The 23,707-nt window shown below is 37.2% G+C and overlaps 1 protein-coding gene across 7 annotated transcripts in view; it reads right to left on the reverse strand.

Annotated features, from left to right (window-relative positions):
* The window catches only part of CSMD3 (CUB and Sushi multiple domains 3), a 1,102,347-nt gene that overhangs the window by 390,116 nt on the left and 688,524 nt on the right, over nt 1–23,707 (reverse strand). For all 7 annotated transcript variants that reach the window (XM_059042775.2, XM_067017123.1, XM_067017122.1 and 4 more), the window contains one exon: nt 7,799–7,937. In XM_059042775.2, coding sequence (XP_058898758.1) covers nt 7,799–7,937 — 139 coding nt within the window. The remainder of the gene's footprint in view (nt 1–7,798; nt 7,938–23,707) is intronic.

The following is a 23,707-nucleotide window of genomic DNA, read 5'->3' on the forward strand; positions in this document are numbered from 1 at the left end:
CTAACCCCCCCAACACTACACTACGGAGCAGAGAAGCCTAGTGCTCAGCATCCTGCATGACTCAGATGTGACGCCCTCACGTGACTGCACCTGACCTTGAAGCCCCTGACAGGAGGCGGCCCCTAAGGCATCTCTGGGACCCAAGGAGTGGAGACATTGACAGGACGCCTGGACCTCAGGTGACTTCGTGACAGGATGGTGGACTGAGTCATGTGGCTGACAGGGTCTTGGTGCTCCAGCTGGGTGTCAGGCCTGAACCTTTGAGGTGGGAGAGCCGAGTTCAGGACATAGGACCACCAGAGACCCTTTAGTCCTACATAAAATAAATTGGCGAGAGCTCTCCCAAGAGATCTCTGTCTCAATGCTAAGACCCAGCTCCACCCAGTGGCCAGCAAGCTCCAGCACTGGACACCCCATGCCAAACGACTAGCAAGACAGGAACACAACCCCACCCATTAGCAAAGAGGCTGCCTAAAATCATACTAAGTTCACAGGCACACCAAAACCCACCACTGGATATGGTCCTGCCCACCAGAAAGACAAACTCCAGCTTCATCCAACAGAACGCAGGCACCAGTTCCCTCCACCAGGAAGCCTACACAACCCACTGAACCAAACATACCTACAGTGGGCAGACACTAAAAACAATAGGAACTACAAACCTGCAGCCTGCGAAAAGGAGACCCCAAACACAGTAAGTTAAGAAAAATGGGAAAACAGAGGAATATGCAGCGCATAAAGGAGCAAGATAAAAACTCAACAGACCAAACAAATGAAGAGGAAATAGGCAACTACTTGAAAAAGAATGCAGAGTAATGATAATAAAGATTATCCAAGATCTTGGAAATAGAATGGAGAAAATACAAGAAACATTTAACAAGGACCTAAAAGAATTAAAGAGCAAACAAATAATGATGAACAACAAAATAAATGAAATTAAAAATTCACTAGAAGGAAACAATAGCAGAACTGAGGCAGAAAAATGGATAAGTGACTGGAAGAGAAAATATTGGAAAATAAGAAAAGATTGAAAAGAATTGAGTATAGTATCAGAGACCTCTGGGACAGAATTAAATGCACCAACATTGGAATTATAGGGGTCCCAGAAGAAGGGAAAAAGAAAGGAACTGAGAAAATGTTTGAAGAGATTATAGTTGAAAACTTCCCTAATATGGGAAAAGAAATAGTCAATCAAGGCAGGAAGTGCAGAAAGTCCCATAAAGGATAAATCCAAGGAGAAACATGTCAAGACACATATTAATCAAACTATCAAAAAATTAAATACAAAGAAAATATATTAAAAGGGAAAAGCAACAAATAACATACAAGGGAATCCCCATAAGATTAACAGCTGATCGTTCAGCAGATACTCTGAAAGCCAGAAGAGAGTGGCAGGACATTTTTAAGTTGATGAAAGGAAAAACCTACAACCAACATTACTCTACCCAGCAAGGATCTCATTCAGATTTGATGGAGAAATTAAAACCTTCACAGACAAGCAAAAGTTAAAAGGATTCAGCACCACCAAACCAAATTTACAACAAATGCTAAAGGAACTTCTCTAGGCAGGAAACACAAGAGAAGGAAAAGACCTACAAAAACAAACCCAAAACAATTAAGAAAATGGTAATAGGAACATACATATCAATCATTACCTTAAATGTAAATGGATTAAATGCTCCAACCAAAAGACATAGACTCCATGAATGGATACAAAAACAAGACCTGTGTATATGCTGTCTACAAGAGACCCACTTCTGACCTAGGGACACATACAGACTGAAAGTGAGGGGATGGAAAAAGATATTCCATGCAAATGGAAATCAAAAGAAAGCTGGAGTAGCAATTCTCATATCAGACAAAATAGACTTTAAAAGAAAGACTATTACAAGAGACAAAGAAGGACACTACATAATGATCAAGGGATCAATCCAGGAAGAAGATATAACAATTGTAAATATTTATGCACCCAATATAGGAGCACCTCAATACATAAGGCAAATGCTAACAGCCATAAAAGGGGAAACGACAGTAACACAATAATAGTAGGGGACTTTAACACCCCACTTTCACCAATGGATGTATCACCAAAATTAAAATAGATAAGGAAACACAAGCTTTAAATGACAAATTAAACAAGGTGGACTTAACTGATATTTATAGGACATTCCATCCAAAAACAACAGAATACACTTTCTTGTCAAGTGCTCATGGAACATTCTCCAGGATAGAGCATATATTGGGTCACAAATCGAGCCTTGGTAAATTTAAGAAAATTGAAATCGTATCAAGTATCTTTTCTGGCCACAACGCTATGAGACTAGATATCAATTATAGGGAAAAAAATTGTAAAAAATACAAACACATGGAGGCTAAACAATACGCTACTAAATTACCAAGAGATCACTGATGAAATCAAAGAGGAAATCAAAAGCTACCTAGAAACAAATGACCCATATATGATAAAAACCCTCCAGAAAGTAGGTATAGAGCAAACTTTCCTCAACATAATAAAGGTTATATTTGACAAACCTACAGCCAACATCGTCCTCAATGGTGAAAAACTGAAACCATTTCCACTAAGATCAGGAACAAGACAAGGTTGCCCACTCTCACCCCTATTATTCAACATAGTTTTGCAAGTTTTAGCCACAGCAATCAGAGAAGAAAAAGAAATAAAAGGAATCCAAATAGGAAAAGAAGAAGTAAAGCTGTCACTGTTTGCAGATGACATGATACTATACATAGAGAATCCTAAAGATGCTACCAGAAAACTACTAGAGCTAATCAATGCATTTGGTAAAGTAGCAGGATACAAAATTAATGCACAGAAATCTCTTGCATTCCTATACACTACTGATGAAAAATGTGAAAGTAAAATTAAGAAAACACTCCCATTTACCATTGCAACAAAAAGAATAAAATACCTAGGAATAAACGTACCTAAGGAGACAAAAGACCTATATGCAGAAAGCTATAAGACACTGATGAAGGAAATTAAAGATGATACAAACAGACGGAGAGATATACCACGTTCTTGGACTGGAAGAATCAACATTGTGAAAATGACTCTGCTACCCAAAGCAATCTACATATTCAATGAAATTCCTATCAAACTACCAATGGCATTTTTCACACAATTAGAACAAAATATTCCACAATTTGTATGGAAACACAAAAGACCCAAATAGCCAAAGCAATCCTGAGAAAGAAAAACGGAGTTGGAGGAATCAGGCTCCCTGACTTCAGACTATACTACAAAGCTACAGTAATCAAGACAGATGGCACTGGCACATAAACAGAAATATAGATCAATGAAACAGGATAGAAAGCCCAGAGGTAAACCCATGTACCCATTGTCACCTTATCTTTGATAAAGGAGGCAAGAGTATACAATGGAGAAAAGACAGCTTCTTCAATAAGTGGTGCTGGGAAAACTGGACAGCTACATGTAAAAGAATGAAATTAGAACACTCCCTAACACCATACACAAAATTAAACTCAAAAATGGATTAAAGACCTAAATGTAGGGCCAGACACTATACAACTCTTAGAGGAAAACATAGGAAGAACATTCTTTCACATAAATCACAGCAAGATCCTTTTTGATCCACCTCCTAGAGAAATAGAAATAAAAACAAAAATAAACAAATGGGACCTAATGAAACTTAAAAGCTTTTGCACAGCAAAGTAAACCATAAACAAGATGAAAAGACAACCCTCAGAATGGGAGAAAATGTTTGCAAATGAAGCAACTGACAAAGGATTAATCTCCAAAATATACAAGCAGCTCATGCAGCTCAATATCAAAAAATCAAACAACCCAATCCAAAAATGGGCAGAAGACCTAAATAGACATTTCTCCAAAGATGATACACAGATTGCTAACAGACACATGAGAGGATGCTCAACATCACTAATCATTAGAGCAAATCAAATCAAAACTACAATGAGGTATCACCTCACACCAGTCAGAATGGCCATAATCAAAATATCTAAAAACAATAAATGCTGGAGAGGGTGTGGAGAAAAGGGAACCCTCTTGCACTGTTGGTGAGAATGTAAATTGATACAGACACTATGCAGAACCTAAGGTTCTGAGAAAACCATAATTCAAAAAGTCATGTACCACAATGTTCATTGCTGCACTATTTACAATAGCCAGGACATAGAAGCAACCTAGGTGTCCATCGACAGATGAATGGATAAGGAAGATATGGCACATATATACAATGGAATATTAGCCATAAAAAGAAACAAAAATTGAGTTATTTGTAGTGAGGTGGATCAACCTAGATACTGTCATACAGAGTGAAGTAAGTCCGAAAGAGAAAAACAAATACCGTATGCTAACACATACATATGGAATCTAAAAAAAACAAAAAATGAAAAGAAATTGTTCTCATGAACCTAGGGGCAAGACAGGAATAAAGATGTAAACATAGAGAATGGACTTGAGGACACGGGAAAGGGGAAGGGTAACCTGGGACGAACTGTGCAGGTAGCATTGACATATATACAATACCATATGTAAAATAGATAGTTAGTGGGAAGCAGCTATATAGCACAGGGAGATCAGCTCAGTGCTTTGTGACCACCTAGAGGGGTGGGACAGGGACGGTGGGAGGGATTTGCAAGAAGGAGGGGATATGGGGATCTATGTATACATATAGCTGATCTTCTTTGTTATACAGCAGAAACTAGCACACCATTATCAAGCAATTGTACTCCAATAAACATGTTAAAAAAAAAATGGCTGGAAAGATTTTTTCCCAAGGAAGGTAAATTTGGAATGGTCTGACTTCGAGCACAGTCTGTACAGTACACATTAATTCACTTTGGAGAAATCTGACGGTATCTAAACAAGATAGGAAAGAGGCCCATGTAACTACACGTTGGGAGAGATAGGACATACATATTAAGAACTTTGGGCAGAGAAAATAGTGACTTTAAATAAAATTTGAAGATCAAAAAGTCACAAGTGTGGTGGTCTGAATTACAACTATTGCTTTGCAATCTAATTGCTTCTCAGGTAGGCAATTCTATCAATAGCTTACCTAAGGCTGAAGGATATCAGAGATTACTTATTTATTTAGTGATGGTTAATGACTATCATTTGCAAACCAGGGAATGCTTTTTAATACAATAATGGACTTTGTTAATAACACAATTTCCTCGTATTATTTTATGCTTATGTAATGCTTCTAAATTGAATATAACTGTTTTTTGAAATTTAAAGTTGGCTACAATATGAGTCATCTGGGAGGTGGAGAAAGGGTGAAGTCTTCTTGGGAGAACTGATTTCTGATTTAGGGGAAAAGAATATCTTAATCTGCATGTTTGGAAAGAAAGGCAAAATTCATCTCTATCATCCCATCTATCATCGAGCTGGGAGCTCAGAGCAACAAATAGTTAAATTGCTCTGCTTAAGTAACAGGTATTTTGAGACTTACCCTTTATATACTGGAGTGGGTGACTAGGGAGTAGGGAAATGAGGGCTAAAGATCCTGATAGGGAAAAGACTAGATAAAGATGGAGAAGGGTCTGGGCTAAGGAGAGGGAACTGGAGAGAGAGATGCAATTGTTCCAGTGATGGGAATTACCAGGAAAATTTTAGGACAGTGAAGGTTTATTAAATCTTAAATTATTCTGGATTGTGCAATTATCCTCTTTGGTTATCCCTTGTTCTAAGGTTTTTGTGAGAATGAAGGCAAGTGATCCAAATGAAGAGTAGGCTAAGGAGTTGAGAAAGGGCAGCAGCCTCTGCATCTCACAACTGAGATGACTCTAAAAGCAGGAATTCAGAGTCAGAAGTGAACAAAAGCATCCCCAGAAAAGCTCTGCCTAGACTTACCTTTGTATCTGAGATGGGGCTCAACATTTTATTTAGATATTGAAGGATGATGATTAGTGAGAATTATATGGATATAAATGTTATGAATTATGCAAATACAAGATATTTTAATTACCTTAACATCATAACCCCTGATACAAAATAATGTTAAGTCCAAAACGGGAAATATTAAAATCATGTACTTAAACCTATAATACATGCAGTTTTAAAAAATATGAGATCAATTGTGATAAACTGACAGATATGCTAGTCCTTCAAATGTGATACTCTAAATTTAACAAATTAAATACATTATAAATCTCTGTCTTATTGACACAAATCAATATAACTTTTAAAATTATTCAATGATATGATCAATAATATTATGTTATATGGTATACTGCAAACCAAGTAGAATTCTGTGCAATACAGTAAGATAGGTTAATTTGGGTCCCACATTAATGGAAAAACGTTATCTGACAAAGATTTGATTCTGAATAAATAAGATGATTTTCAAGCTTCTCTAAAATTACTATGGCAACACAGGCTATGTCAACCACTGAATAAAGAATATGGTTTTAACATCACAATGAAAACTCTGCCAAGTTATTCTAAATAAAACCATTTTCTTAATGTGTAGGTTATTATTATGGGCTGAATCATGTCCCCCTAAAATTTATATGTCCTAACCCCCTAGTACTGTGACTGTATCTGGAGAAAGGTCTTTTAATGAGGTAATTAAGGTAAAATGAGATTATATGGGTGGACCCTAATCTAATATGACTTGTGTCCTTATAAGAGAAGATTAGGAAACAAACATGCACAGAGGGAAGACCATGTGAAGACACAGGAAAAAGACAGCCATCTATTAGCCAATGACTACAACCACAGAAGACAGCCCTGTTGACACCTTGATCTCAGACTTGTAGACTTTAGAACTATGAGGAAATAAATTTCTGTTATTTAAGCCACTCAGTCTGTTACACTCTGTTATGGCAGCCCTAGCAAATTAATATAGTCATAGTAAAGTTGTGTAGGTCATAATAAAGCAGAGTGACCTCATGTGAATTGTTTAATATTTTATATCTGTCAAAATAGAATCTGTTTTCCTCTCAAGTTTTTACACTAGCATGAATAGGTTAATTCAATGAAGGAACTCTTTAATCAGGGGAAGATCATGTTATATTTGTAAAATTCAAAGATCAGAGCATAATTCTACTGAAATTATATATATATTTATATGTTTGCTATAGTGTTTACATGAGTTTTTTGTTTTTTCTTTAAGGAAAGGTTGGGAGATGAGAGGGGTCAACAATATAATTGAAAAATTATATAGATACTTCTATTTGGATTTCAGAATAGTGATCCAATCACAAGCCGGAAGGTTCATTCTTTTAAATTTTTAATAGTTAATATTATAATCTTTTAGGATATAGATTATTTGATCAGTAATACCAATTATCCTAAGGAAAAAAATCTTGACTGACTAATCATTAATTCACATTAATTTGATGCAGCCATTTTTCTGAAGGACCTGTAAGTGTAGGTATATAGATAGTATGTGTAAGCAAATGTCTTAGGCTGCAATATGGTATCAATTCAAGTGTGTTTACAGCACCTTTGCCTTTCGGAATCTAGCAGAACAGAACCCACAGGCGCTTCAAAGTACAGGATGACTAAACTTACTAAGTTAAAGGCTATAGGTTCATATCACAGTAGTATGCATATATATGAATCAAAAAAGGTCCATCTTGCACATTTCATTCATACTGATAGAGCATTAAGGAAATAGAAAATTAACTTGAAAATAGGCTGAAAGGTTAAAAGGGGCAAACATTCTGAAACACTCAATGTCTAACAATTGACTACTGCAATAAAATTAAATATTAATATGGAAAGTAAAATGCAGAATGTCAACTATTCTTTTAGATAATTTTTTTTAAGTAGAAAAATATTTGCAGAGACCTTTCAAATGTAATTTTGATAGAGTGTCCAGGTTCAGCTTCAATCACCCATTCACAATTCAGAGAGTCTTTATAGTATCCTGGCCATCCTGGTGAGAGAATCAATCCACTGGGAGCTGAAAAATGGCCACCGCATGGAGCTAAAAAATAAAATCAGAGAATAAGTAAAAACAAAAATTTTAGAACAAGTTGCAGAAAACATTTTTAGTATTAACTGTATTTTTTTTTTTTTTTTTTTTTTTTTTTGCCGTACGCAGACCTCTCACTGTTGTGGCCTCTCCCGCTGCGGAGCACAGGCTCCGGACGCGCAGGCTCAGCGGCCATGGCTCACAGGCCCAGCCGCTCCACGGCATGTGGGATCTTCCCGGACCGGGGCACGAACCCGTGTCCCCTGCATCGGCAGGCAGACTCTCAACCACTGCGCCACCAGGGAAGCCCCAATATTAACTGTATTTTTTAAATTAATTTTTGCATGTATATATTAAATGCTATTTAATATTGTTTTTGAAAGTAAAATTTCATCCAGTCATTCTATTATTGAGAGATTATTTTCCCTAAAAAAAGTAATTTACTTTTTGAAATATGGCTTAGTTACACACTCAGCATGTCAGATAAACTCAAGTCTCCCAATTATATTCCTTAAATACGTTCTTGTGTCTCCATCATTTTCAAAACTTGAAAAAAATACAAGCTGTTAGTCTTAGTTTCTCTGTCTTTCATTTTCTGATTTATGTATCAAATACTGTTAATTCATGCTATACAGTGTCTAAAACTTTGATCTTCCTTTTACCAGAGTCCCTTTTACAATTTTAGGCCTTCATTCATTCAGTCTCTTCCCTGATTTCCCATCTGTAATTCCTCTCTTGCTTCAATTCAGCTGTCAGAATAATGTCCTTCAATTTACAGTTTCATCATACCATTTGCTTTCCTAGAAGGGTACCTTGATCTCTTCTCCCTTTAACATCAGATTCAACTCAGCTTATCATTTCAAGAATTTAATCTTCTGTTTTCCCCTAAACTCATACACAATTGAAACCACAATGATAGCATTTTAATCCCAGTAGGTACTGTTAAGGTAATTTAGTGTAAGCACCTCATTTTGAAGAGAAATAAACCAAGTTGAAAGAACAACTTGTCAAAGTTCACAAGACCTGGAAGCCTCAAAAGTATTTTCAAGTCAGTTTTTACAAAATAGGACCTCAAAACCAGTCCTCTCTCATTATTTCCAATATTGGTAAATGAAACCACCATCCACGGATTTGCATAGCCCAGAATGTTAGAAGTAGTCATCTTTCATAGTTCCATTATCCTTACTATTTATGGATATGGGAATATCCAACCCATCCTCAAGCCCAGTCTCGTTTCTCTATCTCTATAGCTACCAGATTAAATTACCATAATTTCATCTCTGGTATAAACCCTCCTAACTGACTCTCTTAATTGGTCTCTCCTCATCCATGCTAACTATCCTTGACATTATGGCCAGAGTAATTGTTTAAACCTCAGACACTTTTAAATGGCATTTTTCTGTGTTGACCAACAAGGCCCTGAATGATCTAGCTATTGCCTTACACTCTAGCCTATACTCCAAACTTCTCCCCTTCACTCTGCAGCCCAGGTACATTAGCCTGTTCTATACCTTCAGGAGGTATACAAAGTGGGGGGAGGGGGAATGAAGCAAAGAATATTTGAATTATTGAAAATTATTTGGAAAGAAGAATAGTCAAATGTATACTATATCGGCTTTTCAACACATTAGATAGAGACCCTTCCCAGTGACTTACCATGTTATATTTTTATTTTCTTTAATTCTTTCCATTTAAACTCTATCTCATGTGTTTATATTTTTGTCATTGTTGTTTACTTCTTTCTTTCAGTTTTACCTTACAGAATTTCTAAAACCTATTGTTCTAGACACTATTTTTACACTTTTTCATTCTTTAAGTAATTTGATATAACCGAAATAAAATAGGAAATATTTAATAAATTGGCCTAGGAATCAAGCATTACCACAAAATGTCCATTTGAGAAAAATATTTTCTGTGAAATTGCCAAAATTTGTTATCTGTATGAGAAAGAACTTTCATATAAAACTAAATTTTCTTCCTTAGTAGAATTTGATTTTGTTTCTTAAAAAGCTTTCAAAGGAGACCATTTTGATGAGGATTATTTACTCTTCCTTGCTATGATGACTCATAATTAGGTTTCCCGTAGGGTTATTATGTATTTCAAAAATAAAATTACGTGCATAACAGTCATTTAAATTACCATATTTTAAACGAGTAAACTATTTTGGTGAGAGAAGGTCCTGGAAATATAGAAAAATCCCTAATATGTTATCAACTCAAATTGTTCTAGGAAAGTATTTGTGCACTTCAGTCTAATCATGATTGAAAGAGGTAATCAGTCATAAAATTAGAAGCTGAGTAATGGGCCATTAAAGATTAAAATAGAGTACCCTGGGCTTCCCTGGTGGTGCAGTGGTTGAGAGTCCACCTGGCGATGCAGGGGACACGGGTTCGTGCCCCAGTCAGGGTAGATCCCACATGCCGCGGAGCGGCTAGGCCCGTGAGCCATGGCCGCGGAGCCTGTGCTCTGCAACGGGAGAGGCCACAACAGTGAGAGGCCCGTGTACCACAAAACAAACAAACAAAAAACAAACAAAAACCAAAAGTATAGTACCCAGAAGCATTTCAGCTGGTCCCTCAGTCCAACATGTTAGAGAGGCAGAGTTAGGAAGGAGCTTTAAAGGAAAGGAGTAGCATAAAGATGTGGTGACTGTTTCCTGAAAGGACTTTCCCAAATAGTGACCCTGCTACAAAGTGAGTCTTCTCCTAATTAACATACAACATTCTGAACTAGCTTCTTTCTCTCACACATAGGGTTGGAACTTTACAAAATTATTATCCCAAAAGTATGGAGATAGCTTCCCCAAGAGAGTGTGAAACCTAAGAGAAGAGAGAGATGCTAAGTGCAGATCAGTCAAGAAAAGCCTCATGATCACAGCGACTAGCAGCCACATGGCAGGATGACGTTCACATAGAAATGCCATGATGGAGCAACAGCAGCAGAGCGTGGAGGGGACAAAGTGCAGGACAAAATAAGGGGAGATCAAGTGTAAAGAAAACGTTCAAAGAGAAAAAGGAAAAGGAAAAAGCTTTGCAAAGCTAAAAGAACTAATAGTAATAAAAATAACAAAGATTTGAATTTGTAAAGAGAACCTTAACTATAACATTAATAACAATACAAACAGAAAGGCAATAAAGTTAGTTGCCCAAACCTTACAATTTTGCCACATCCATGTACTGCTTACATAATTAATGATTTTCTTTAAATAGACTTACTTTTATTTTAACTTAAATGATTTCTTTAAACTTGCCTTAAGTAAAAATATCTGTAAAATCATTGCTTTTATGTATTAGTTATATTTTTCCATAATGCTTGAAAATAAATATGTACCTATTGAAATTTAAGAAATGCTTATATATTTAACACCTAAAAGCTTGTGTACCTCCAAGTATAAACATTCTGTAGTTTAAGAAAGACTTCTGTAAAACACAGTATCTTTGACTGAACAAAGGAAACTTGGAACATATGGAAAACAGAAAGGAGATCAAGATATAGGGATTTATTTTCAAGTCCTATTCACTCATTCATCATTTACTCATTCATATTTCACTCATTCAGCAAACAACTGTGTGTCAAGTATGCGCCCATGTGGTATTTGTACTACTTCTAAAATGTACCAAATGTTTCCTAGGTGTCAAGCACTATGTAAGAAGTCCTTTGTATTATTTTATGTAATACTCAAAATAATCCAACCACATATGTAGGTAAGAACATTGATATGTAGAGAATTTAAATAATTTGCACATCAGCTAGCAAGGATGTGAACAGATAATTTGACTCTAGAAACTTCTTTACAAATGTAATTAAGATATTCTTTTTCCTTTTATCACACTGCCCATGTGCAAAACACAGAAACATAAACATAAAAGGTAATAATGTCATAAATTATATAAGAAAGATATGTCCATGGGACAAGGGGTCTGGAAGAGGATAGGAATTAAGGCTTCACAGAAGAGATTCTATTTAATTTGAGTCTTCAAGGATGAGTCAGAATGCACCAGGAGAAAAAGAGAGAGAGGATATTGTAAACGGAAGAAACAGCATGTGCTTAAGAGTAGAAGGCTCAATTAGCATGTTTTTGAGTAATGCCAGTTACCTGTTTTACGCCAAGAAGTGATGAGAGATGAAGGGAGAAGAGTAGAAAAGGACCTAATGGGACTTCCCTGGTGGTCTAGTTGTTAAGAATCCATGCTTCTGCTGCGGGGGGGCATGGGTTCAATCCCTGGTCAGGGAACTAGGATCCCACATGCCACGCAGTCCAGCCAAAGAAAAAATAAAAGGACCTGATATGCTATATTAAGAAAAGTGAACCATAGACAAATGAAAAATTGTAGACAAGGGGTGGGATAGGGAGGGTGGAAGGGAGACACAAGAGGGAGGAGATATGGGGATATATGTATACGTATAGCTGATTCACTTTGTGATATAGCAGAAACTAACACACCACTGTAAAGCAATTATACTCCAATAAAGATGTTTAAAAAAATTGTAGACAAAGGCTACATAAACATATATAGACAAATAATACAATTTTCATTTAAATGAAAGTTACAGGTACAATGAACTAGAAGCAGAGTACCTGGAGTTGATGAGATCAATTAGGAGACTGTCACAATTATCTAGGAAGTTATAATCAGATTCTGGTATATGGTGGTTACAGGAAAGGGCTAAATATGGAGATATTTAGGAGACAGACTCAAAAGCATTTATTGATTACATGCAATGAGTGAGCAAGATGAAGGAGTCTAAATTGGTCATTGGGCCCCTGGCATGTACAACATTATGGAATATAATTCCATTCACCAAAATAGGAAACACAAAACAGGAAGGAATTTTATGTGGAAAGATAATGAGATTCAATGTTGAGGCTAAAAGGTCTGTGAAAAATCACAAGAAACAACAGAAAATAGAATCTGGAGCTCTTAGTTATATTACGTGTCATTTTCAACATAGGCTGATGTTAGGACTTCAATATAAGTGAAAGATTAAGGTGAATACTTAAAGAAGAAAATAAAAGAGGTTTAAGATGTAACCTTTGAGAAAATATTTTAATTTAATACAATTTAAGTAGGCACTGACCATTATGCATTATAGCACAACAATGGGGCAAGGCTGGGATGGACTATTTCTGTTTGGGTCTTCCTCTCTCCTAACTGTGTGTGAATTCAGATGATTGTAGCTGGTAAAATAAATAAATACCTAAACTTTAGTAGCTTAACACAGTAGTTTATTTTTCACTTGACCAAAATGGCCTTCATCTTGACTAAACTTTAGACAGGCTCCTTCAAGACTCTCAACCTGTCACCCAACTTCCTCCATTTCTTTACCACTAGCTCATCTCAGCCCTTACAAACCTTCCCTCAGTGCATTTGAATTCAATCACTCCTCCTTATTGCAATAGTCTTGAATAAAGTCTTCCTTGCCTGTTTAACTCTAGTGAAATTTTTCTTTGATACACTCATGTAACAGTACAATGAAGTGTGCCCATCAGCAAAACAGCCATCCTCCTTCTAGTCTCTTAAGACCCAGGATGACAAAGCCTCAGCTATTTTCAGCAGGTGATTTTCTAGATTGCCATGGGAGTCATTTCCATTTTAGCTAGCAGGAAAGGAAACAGAGCATAGAGGACCACTCTGTGTATACTTTTTATGGACCACAGCTTGGATGTTATTTACATTACTTCCACTTACTCACTTGGCCATACCTAACTTCAAAGGATGCTGTGAAATGAAGTCCCTCAGCTGGGTAGCTATTTCCTACCTACAACTCTGTATAATGAATGGGGTAACAGCTTAAAGGTTAACAGCTGGCCATTTCTGCTATACCAACTAAGACAGTCATAATGCTTTCCAGTTTAGAGTATGTTTTTATATATACATTACTTAACTTAATTACTTTAATAAACTTTTAGCATAAAAATGCTTGTTTCTTTCTTATGCCAGTTTTGCAGGTAAGGAAAAAATTCATCAAACATATTACTTGATGAGAAACACAGATCTGGGTAGTAGCAGAGGTGAGATTCAAATTCAAATCTTCAAATTCCAAGTTAGAAACTACTTCCATGATAGATGTATTGGATTAATTTTCCAAGAGGGATATTTATTTAAGCGTATCTATTCTCCTTAAAATAGGTTTAATGAAGACAGAAATGGATAGTTAGAGGGATAGAATATTCAACCCAATGTTTTTAATGTAAATTTGAGATTCTAACCACACAATTTTAAGTGCTTCCTTGACATTAATTTACTTATTATTCATGTATTTATTAATTCAAAAACTTATTTAGCTTTTGATGTATATAAGATATTATGCCAGGTGATGAAATTTTTTAAAAAAATCTATACGACATTATATTTGTCCTCAGGAGACACATAGTTTCTACAAGGAAGACAGACACAGCTAACATGAAGAATAAATATATGCTTGAGCCAGATAGGCTGGAAATGTAGGGGAGAGACAGGTGACATCCCAAGGGCATTAAGAAAGAGTTCTTGAAGGAGATTTTGTCAGAGGTGAGTTTGATTTAAAAAAAAAAAAAAAGAATAGAAGATAGGGGTAGAGGGACAGAAAGAGCAGAGAAAGAATAAAAAGAAATACTGAAACCAAGCAGTACGCTGTGGTGCCCTCCCAGGTACAAAATCTTCTCCATATACCCAATTCCTTGTTTGTAGGAAAATAGCTTCAGCCTCCTAGACTTTCCGTGAGTTCCAAAGGGCAGATTCAAAGAGTTATTAGTCTGGGAAGTGAGGAGATGGAGACACAAGGGAAAAGCAGCCAAGAAACAATAGTGCAGCAATAAAGCATGGTCCTGATTCCTCCTCAAGTGGTATACAAAACAATACATCTTTGAGTTCTTCTACAGGAACTAAGGCCCCCTCCCAGGTGGAGGATGGTAATCAGGCTGAGCACAAGATTCCTGGAATATCATCCTGTTACCTCACCACCAACCAATCAGAAGAAAGTCACACACCCTGCAGCTCTCACTCCAAATTTTGCCTTTAAACTCTTCCCTGAAAACCATCAGGTAGTTGGGGGTCTTTTGAGCATGAGCTGCCCATTCTCCTTGCTTGGCCTTACAATAAACCTTTCTCTGCTCCAAACTCTGACTTTTTGGTTTGTTTGGCCTCGCTGTGCTTCCGGCACACAAACTTAGGTTTGACAACAATACTAATGTATGAGGGAAAGTCAAGTAGTTTTTTGTTTCTGAAGCTTATAGTTAGTGGAAAATGAGGAGAGGAACTTTTGGTTTCATGCAATGGTTACTTTCAAACAGTTGTGGATACCTAGAGGTGAGTTTAGATTAAAAACTTGTTAAAATGCAGATTCCCAGAACACACTTCTAGTAATTGTAAGGTAGGACTCAGAGGGCATTGTTAACAAAACCCTCACTCCACTCCAATCCCTCAGGTCATTTTATAGCTCTTGGCCCACAGACCAAGCTGACAAAATCTAAGAGGATATGGCTAGTCTGTATCTCCAAGATGCTCCTGGATAATCACTCAGTTTCCTGGGATAAAGAGGTAATTTCCATCTGTTAGTGAAATACAGATTGTTGCCTCTAACTTCTCCCCATTTTAAATAATGAAAACAAAGCATAAATGGTAAAGTAGAAATAGTTCATTTATCCTGTTTCATTTTTCTAAGACCTGAAGGAAGTCTGTTATAAATAATTTTCATTGGAGTGATGACTCATTTCTGTGTTACCTTGAGTAGAATTGAAACCATGCACCTCAGATTGGGACTTGAACCCACATGCTGGGACTCAAACCCAGACAAAAGCCTGATTGGGACTTGAACCCACGCATCCAAGTCTCAAAGCTGGCCAAAACCCTGATTGGGACTTGCACCCATGTAGCTGGGACTTGAATCCAGCCAAAACCCACAGTCTTCCAACTGAGATCACACACCTGGTTTCAGGACTTACTGAAGCTCAGGTTCTTGACGTCTCATCATAGAAAGAATTCAGTGAGAGAAAAAGTGATAGGTAAGAAGTGGATTTATGTAGAGAGAAACACACTCCACAGAGTGTGGGCCATATCAGAAGGTGAGAAAGGCACCAGGGTATGGGGTTGTCAGTTTTTATACGGGTGGGTAATTTCATAAACTAATGAATGGGAGGAGTATTCCAGCTATTTCAGGAAGGGGCGGGGATTTCCAGGAACTGGGCCACCGCCCACTTTTTGATCCTTATGGTCAGCCTTGGAACTGTCATGGTGTCTGTGGGTGTGTCGTTTAGCTTGATGTGTTACAGTGAGTGTATACTAAGGCTCAAGGTCTAGTGGAAGTTGACTTGTCTGCCATCTTGTACCCATTTGATCCTAATCAGTTTATGTCATGTCCTCGGGCTATGTCACTCTTTCAAAGATTGTGCCCTGCCCCCTTCCCTCCTGCTTCAGAATGGACAAATTCAAAATACCCAGTATGCTTTAAGATCTGTATGAAGAGCCAGAAGTGTTTCAGACTGTATTCAGCTAAAATTCTTTGAATAAAAATGCTTCAGAATTTTGGTGCTCTTTCATCTGAGAAGTGGCACTTAGGTGCTCAGAAGGGAACTGAGGACTGGAAGAAGAGGTAGGTTTTGATCTTGGGGATTATAAACAATGAAGGTTCCATTTTTTTAAAAATTTTTAAACTTGCTTTATGGTTGGTTATAGGTGTGGTAAGTAATCACCTGCTCTGTCTAACCTCAACACACTGGATGATGTTTCAAAGAAAATTATGGGAAACAAGTTGCATCTCTATCTTGGATAAAAAGAGAAAGTCAGAAACATAGAAATTAAAGTGCCAGGAATGCAGACAAGCAATCACAGCTCTGAACCTCTTTCCATTTCTATAACCCCTTCTACCCTTCCCCTACCCAGCTCCACAGAAATTAGGAGCAAAACCCTGCAGAGTGCTATTAAATTAGTTTTCCCTATGGTAGTCCTCTAGGAATTTAATACTACCTTAATATGTAACTAAAAGAGGAGTCTATTATTCGATATGAATATGTATATGTGTGTGAACACACATTCTATGAGAACCACAATATATTCTGATCTATGCATCAGACTGTTACTCTAATTGCTCCCTCAGTTGAACTCCCTCCAGAGAGTGCAACGTCTGTGAATGAGAAGCATTTCCTTCCCTTTGAGGCTAACTGAGATTCAAGAGAAAATTCCTTATCCTCAAAGGGGAAGTTCATTGGCATGAAAGTCCAGCCTTGCTGTCAAACAGTTCTCCAGGGACCCTAGTCCCATCCTATTCACTCAAGGAATTCTCTAAGATATCCCATTACAGTAAAAAGGAACTTAAGCCATAGTTATGCAAGGAGTTCTCTACGGAGGGCAAGGAAGTTCTTGCTTGAGTAGGCATTTTATGGAATATTCTGAAATCGGTGGAATGAAAACAGAAATTGGTTTCTTTCTCTTTCTTTCTTTCTCTTTCTTTCTTTCTTTCTTTCTTTCTTTCTTTCTTTCTTTCTTTCTTTCTTTCTTTCTTTCTTTCTTTCTTTCTTTCTTTCTTTCTTTCTTTCTTTCTTTCTTTCTTTCTCTTTCTTTATTTCCTCCCTCCCTCCCTTCCTTCCTTCTTAATTAGTGCCGTCAAACATGCACTGACAAATCTCTCTCTCCTTAAAGAAGTGTTGGGCACATCCTTGAAAATTCTCATCACTTACAGTATTAAAAAACTTGGTCCAATCCAATTTAAAATTCTGTCTTATTTCCTACACCTACCCACCCAAGGTGCATCTTTGAGCACCTTGGAGAATGGGGAGGAGGGTGCTGATGGAGGACCAGCACTTGATGATTCATTCCTCCATTTGCTTCAGCAGTTGCAGCAGAGATGATGCTGTATCCTTTCTCAGCATGTCCCCTTCCTCTTCCCTTTACGTCCCTTTTCCTGTGGTGTTAGGGCTAAAATGAGGAAAAGTGTGCTGTCATAGTCCTCTCCTTTTGCTGTTTTCTCACTAACTCTAACTGGTCCCTGAAATTTTCTATTTGTCAGATATGGAAAATGTTTTGTTCTTTCCATAAGGATAATAAATTAGTTCTTTGTAAAGGCCAAGAATTAGAAGGGTGGCTTCTCACTTCTATCAGGAAATTTCCGGATAGAAGAGAAGATCAACCTTTTCTAGTTACCTCCCTGCTTTCACCCCTGACAGTACATCCTATGGTCTCTGGTTGTTGAGTTTCTTTTACTAGTGGCCAAGCCAGGGTACCTTCTTTGGTATTCTTTTGATGCAGAGGAAGCTCACATCATTGACTTGCCAAATGATTTCAACTAGCCAGCTTTCCCTCTCTTTAATCTGCTAGTTTTGACCAATTTTCTTTCTCTGGTTCATTCAGCATGGAAGGCAGATCAGCAAGTACACTGTATAATCAGATATCCACCTGGCGTTTCTAGTTCCTCTTTTTCACAGGCAACTGCATTCCCTTATGAGGGATTCTTTTAGAGTCCTTCCCCTTAACTTGGCTTGAAGAGAAGGAGACTAGCATCCTCCTTCCTATGGGGAGATAAAGGAAAAGCTGAATAACTTTTGACTCCAACAGTTTAGGTAGGTGGTAGGTAAGTAGGTAGATAGATAGATAGATATAGATCTCCGATTTCCCTCACTTTTCTTTTGCTGCTTATATAAACTGGAAGTGGGATAGCTGAGGTTATGATTGAGAGAAATGAGTCAGTTAGAACCCACTTAATAAGCCACAAAGGAGGTATCTGAACCTCAATTTTTGTATGGACAGGGATACTGCAAGATTTTTCTCCTTAGCTGGTATGGTATAAGTTGTCATTCCCAAAGTAACAGGAAAGTTTGCCTGTATACCTTGTTAGTCATGCATTTTGCTTTCACTGCTTTTCTTCTCAGGGAGGCTACAATGATAACAATATTGCAAATTATTATGAATCTTCACAAGGAAGGAACAACTTTCTTTCAGTGAGTCTTAACTCAGCATCTTAATTAAATCAACCACTTTGAGCCAATAGCATTCACCCGAGTCTTCCAATGTATTTTATTAAATATAATCCTCTTTGTCTATAAAGCAGTTCAATGAATGTATTACATCCTAATTCTATTCAAGAACATGACCATGTAATCCAGAAGGCCAATATTCTATTTCCATTTTTGTTGAGGGGATTGCTTTAGATCAAAGATGGCATTGCTAGCTACAGTGAAGAGGGGCATGGGAGACAAAAAGCCAGGTAAAAAGGAGGAGAGAAGCAGATGGTATATACATATCAGGGCCTTCTGAGTCCCATAAGAGAAATAACTATGAAGAAACTACGTGGTAGGCATGGGTAAATTGAAAAACAAACCGTTTCTACAGAACTGAATAGGAGCAAGGGCAGAAGCAATGAGACCAATTACAAGACTGTTGCAGTAATCTAGGCCAGAGAGGATGGTTGCTGGTACCAGGATGTCAGCAGTTAAGGAAGCGAGAAGTAGATGGGTTTTGAATATAGGTATTCAAGGTAGAGTTAACAGATTTTTCTGATGGTTTATGTATGGTTGTGATAGAAAGAAAGGAGTCAGGAATTACTCCCAAGAGTTTTCGCCTGAATTATTGGAAGAATGGAGTGCTATTAATGATGATGGAGAAAGTCTGTGACAGTATCAGGTTTGGAGTGTCTGGAGGAATCTAATCAGTTTTGGACAGGCTAAGTTTGAGATGCCTATTAGACATCTAAGTGGAGATATTGAGGAGGAAGTTGAATAGATGAGTCTGGACTTCAGGACAGAGAAGTAGAAGAATGTAAATTTGAGAGCCACCAACACATAGGTGTTATTTAAAGCTGGAGACTGGATGAAAAGTATGACTAGAGTGAGTGGAAATAGGAGAAAATATTCAAGACCTAGCTCTGGAACACATACAAACAGAGATTACAGAAATGAAGAGAAACCAGGAAGAGAGATGAAAATGATCCTGAGTACTATATTTATTTAAATGAAATTTAATAAAATATACAAATTTTTAGATTCATCCAACATTTTTCATGAATAGTTAAATAATTTTATAACTTTATTAAGGAACATTTGATTTTAAAATGTAAATGGCATGTATTTCAGATTTTATAAAGAAATAATGAATACATTGTAACCCAACTCTCATTTTTGGTCTGTAAATAAATCCTTCTCATCCTTCAGTCTACATGAGTATAATTAGGTAGGATTTTTTTAATAATGACATTCACCAATGAATAATAAGTCCTTATATCCAGGAACAGTTTCCTTATATGGTTGCAACAGAGACAGAAAATAATTTATGTCCAATTGTCCTGCTTTTTAAAACAGAAAACTCTAGATGACAGTGCTCACTGCTTGTGAGATAGCCTGTTTTATTCAGCCCATGTAATTTATTTCTGTTACCATCTTGCTCTTGTAAGCATTTGAGGTTATGACATTGGGCATTTGGATCTATTAGTGGACTCAGATGCATCAAAACCTCCATCTTATGGAAGTTGGCTTCACCAAACTAGAGGACATAAGTATCCAGATGAATTTGAGCTGAGTGCAAGTGCTGGAACAATATGTTCTGCATATGCAGTATACTCATAGCTATATTTAAAAACAAGACAGCTAGGAAAAGGTGCGAACAAAAGATAGGAGGACCAGGAGCACTTGTAAAAAGTTCATGACAGAGCAGACTTAAAGCCAATTTACCATATAACCATAGACTCGTTCCCCACTACAAAGGGTCTTGTGCATCTGATAAAGTGAATCAAAGCTGAGAAAAATAAGTTACTGATGGCTGTACTTAAGAAAGAAGGCCTCAGACAAAATAGACTTTAAACTATAAATGGTAAAAAGAGACAATGAAGACAGAAGGCCAAATAATGATGCTCAGATGACTTGAGGTATGGACAATAAGGCAGGTATGTGTCAATCCTTTGGAGCTGGCCCATGGACAGGAAGAAAAGAGGTGGGCAGAGACCAGTGGATTTCCTAAAGCCACTAAGGAAACCTCTCTGCGTGGGTCAAATATTATATCTTAAATGTTGCCTTCTAGGTAGCAGTATTAGGCACAAGGAATATTCCAGTGACTAGAAATCCTATGGGATTTTACTGTGTGAGAAAAAGATTCCAGGATTTGTGGGTAAGGGCTGACTCCAGTTTGCATTGCTTGGTGCAGTAAAGAAAATCTAGTAGCTCACTAGTCCTTTGAGAAAAATGAATAAAAGCACTATCTTATCTTACCTGTGTTTCAGGAGACACACACACACACACACACACACACGCACACACACGGGAAGAGAGAAATTAATCCAAATGTACTTAAGGTTGCCCCTTCCCTCCTTATTCCAAATTTCCTAGAACCAAGGCTGATAGGCAACTTTGAAGGATACACGTGGGTGAGCCTGGCAATGCCCTCAGAGGTCCCTGAGAGGAATTCTGATCACATAAAAAGAAAGAAAACGAGTAAAGAGAGAAGGAATTCCAAGGGGAAAGATCCTTATAAGAAAATTGCACTTCCCGAGGGCTGAATTTACGGAGGACAATCACAACGTGCCCAATGGGGCGCTTGTGAAGAATCAGTGAACGTGAGGGGACTACAGCCAAAGAGAAGGAGAGTATTTATGCAGTTGCTTTGAGTAGGAAGCTTTGGTGGAGAAAGAGGAAGAAGATTTTTAGGAAGATTTCTAGGTAGAAAATCATGAAAATCCCTGTGTCAGCCCATTAAAGGAGACCTATGATAACCATTCACACTATTCTTCATGGTTTTAGGATGTGTCTTTGAAGTCACCATGCAGAGATTGGCCCTAGATAGAGCCATTTATATTCAGGCTTCTGTCTAGGTGTGGGTGAAAGAGTCATTTATTGTTACTAAATTGAGTTAGGCAGACAGTTTGTGGAATTCAAAGTGAATGGTTTCAATGCTAATTATAAAAATTAATGTATTTTGTTTTCAATTAGCAAAGCTGAAAGATCACAAGACTTCATAAAGCATCAAATCTTTCTTCCTCATGAGGAAATTCGATCACCCCATTCTGAAGAAAAAGGTTCAAATTTTCACAAAGATAGCCTAAATCTATCCTTAGCTAATAATGTATCAGTGTTGAACTTCAGGTCAATGAATAAAATGTATAACCCAATTCTGTTAACAATTGTATTTAAGCTATCCGAAATAAATCTAAGTTCAGCTATGGGATCACAGAACTGCAACATATGTGATTTCATTTCTCCCTTTTGGTTTGAAGAATCCTTATTCAAGGCCTATGGCAGACAAAAAGTTTCTTTTCACTTTTCTCAAAGATTTTCCACAGTTTTAGGGTTGAAGACCGGTTGATGTGGGTGGATCACTAATTTTCCAATATGCCTAAATTTCTACACTACTGTGACAGAGAGGAGTTGTGGGGAGAAAGCAATCTTTAAGTGAGTTGAAGCCCCGGATTTTCTTATCAAAACATTTTATAGTGACTTCCTTTGCTCTATAAATTCTGATTAAAACAAATTCTTTCTGTTTTCTAATTTTAACACACAGCAATCCATCCACATTAGCAATTTTTAACAATATATTTGATTTTGGAGTTTTTTGTTTGAAGAAAATAAAAGTAGAAAGTTATTTGTATTAATGAGAATACATAAACCTGTACATATTGCACTATATAAAGTGTTTAATATGATGATAATAAAAAAGTTTTAGCTAAAATATTAAGCATATATTGGAAGATGTGAGAGAGCTCCAAAAGAAAATCTATAATAAATAATAAGCAAAACTTCTCTGTCAAAATATGGAAGGTCTAAAGAACAAAGACTATAGGCAGAGAGAGCTTCCAGACATAATTCTTTGTGTAAGTTGGAGTGGCTATGTGGCAGCTTGGGGAATTGGGGAGGAAGTGGTGTGATTAAAGAAAAAAAGAAGGAAAAAAAAAGAAAAAAAAATTTAGGAAGAGAAAAACATAAGCTTTCCCCAGCTAGTCTCAGGCTCTTCTTATTAGTACCTAAGTAGAATTCAGGCAAAACTAAATGAAATCTTTACAAACCTTAATCAGAGTCTTAGAAATGAAACCCACCAGAGTTAGTTATACAGGAGCTGAGATCAGTCTGCTTTATTGGGTGGAACCCAGCTCAAAACACAGCCTGGGATGTGGCAGGTTATCTGGTAAGTGCCACTGTACAATCGCTTCCAGCCCACTACCATTCTGTCTTCCCTGGCTCCAGCCTTATCCTTGGTGATGTTCTTACCTCATGTTGGATCCAGAAATTGGCAGGTGAGCCAGCCAACTGCATGTAATTCCACTCACATATGCAGAAAAAAAATATTATTCTCCTTTGGGAACTTTATGAAGTTCTCTTTAGGATGTCTGAAGGGCCTATTGGCCTGTGCCAACTTAGTTCTGAATATTTTGTTTCACTTATTTTTAAAAGTTAAACACCATTCATTTTTCATGGTGAAAAATCTCACTGAAATTGCTCTCTCAAATAAAGCAGCAATTCATCAAATGGTTCGTTGATGTCAACCTCATTATTTTCACCACCCCATGCAGCTAGGCACCAAGCAGCTCCTAAACCAACACCCAAGTTAGGCAAGCGAGAATCCAATGAGATTCAATTATCTGGAGGTAGTCGCTGCCTGTCTACTGAAACTGTAAACAACTCCCAGTGCAGGAGAGGGAGAGGCTCAGGTCATGTCACTTCCAAACTAAGGTGGCTTCCTGTTGTCACAGGATAATTTTTAATCTGCTTAGCACTCTTTACAAAGCAATTCATTCTTCAGAGGTCTCTGTATTCATCAAACCCTGTCCCTCTATCCTTCACTCCAGTCACATTAGTCAAATACTATGTAGGCTTTCCTGACTGATTCCC

This window comes from Kogia breviceps, chromosome 17 (genome assembly GCF_026419965.1).
Source record: "Kogia breviceps isolate mKogBre1 chromosome 17, mKogBre1 haplotype 1, whole genome shotgun sequence".
Classification (NCBI taxonomy): Eukaryota; Metazoa; Chordata; class Mammalia; order Artiodactyla; family Physeteridae; genus Kogia; species Kogia breviceps.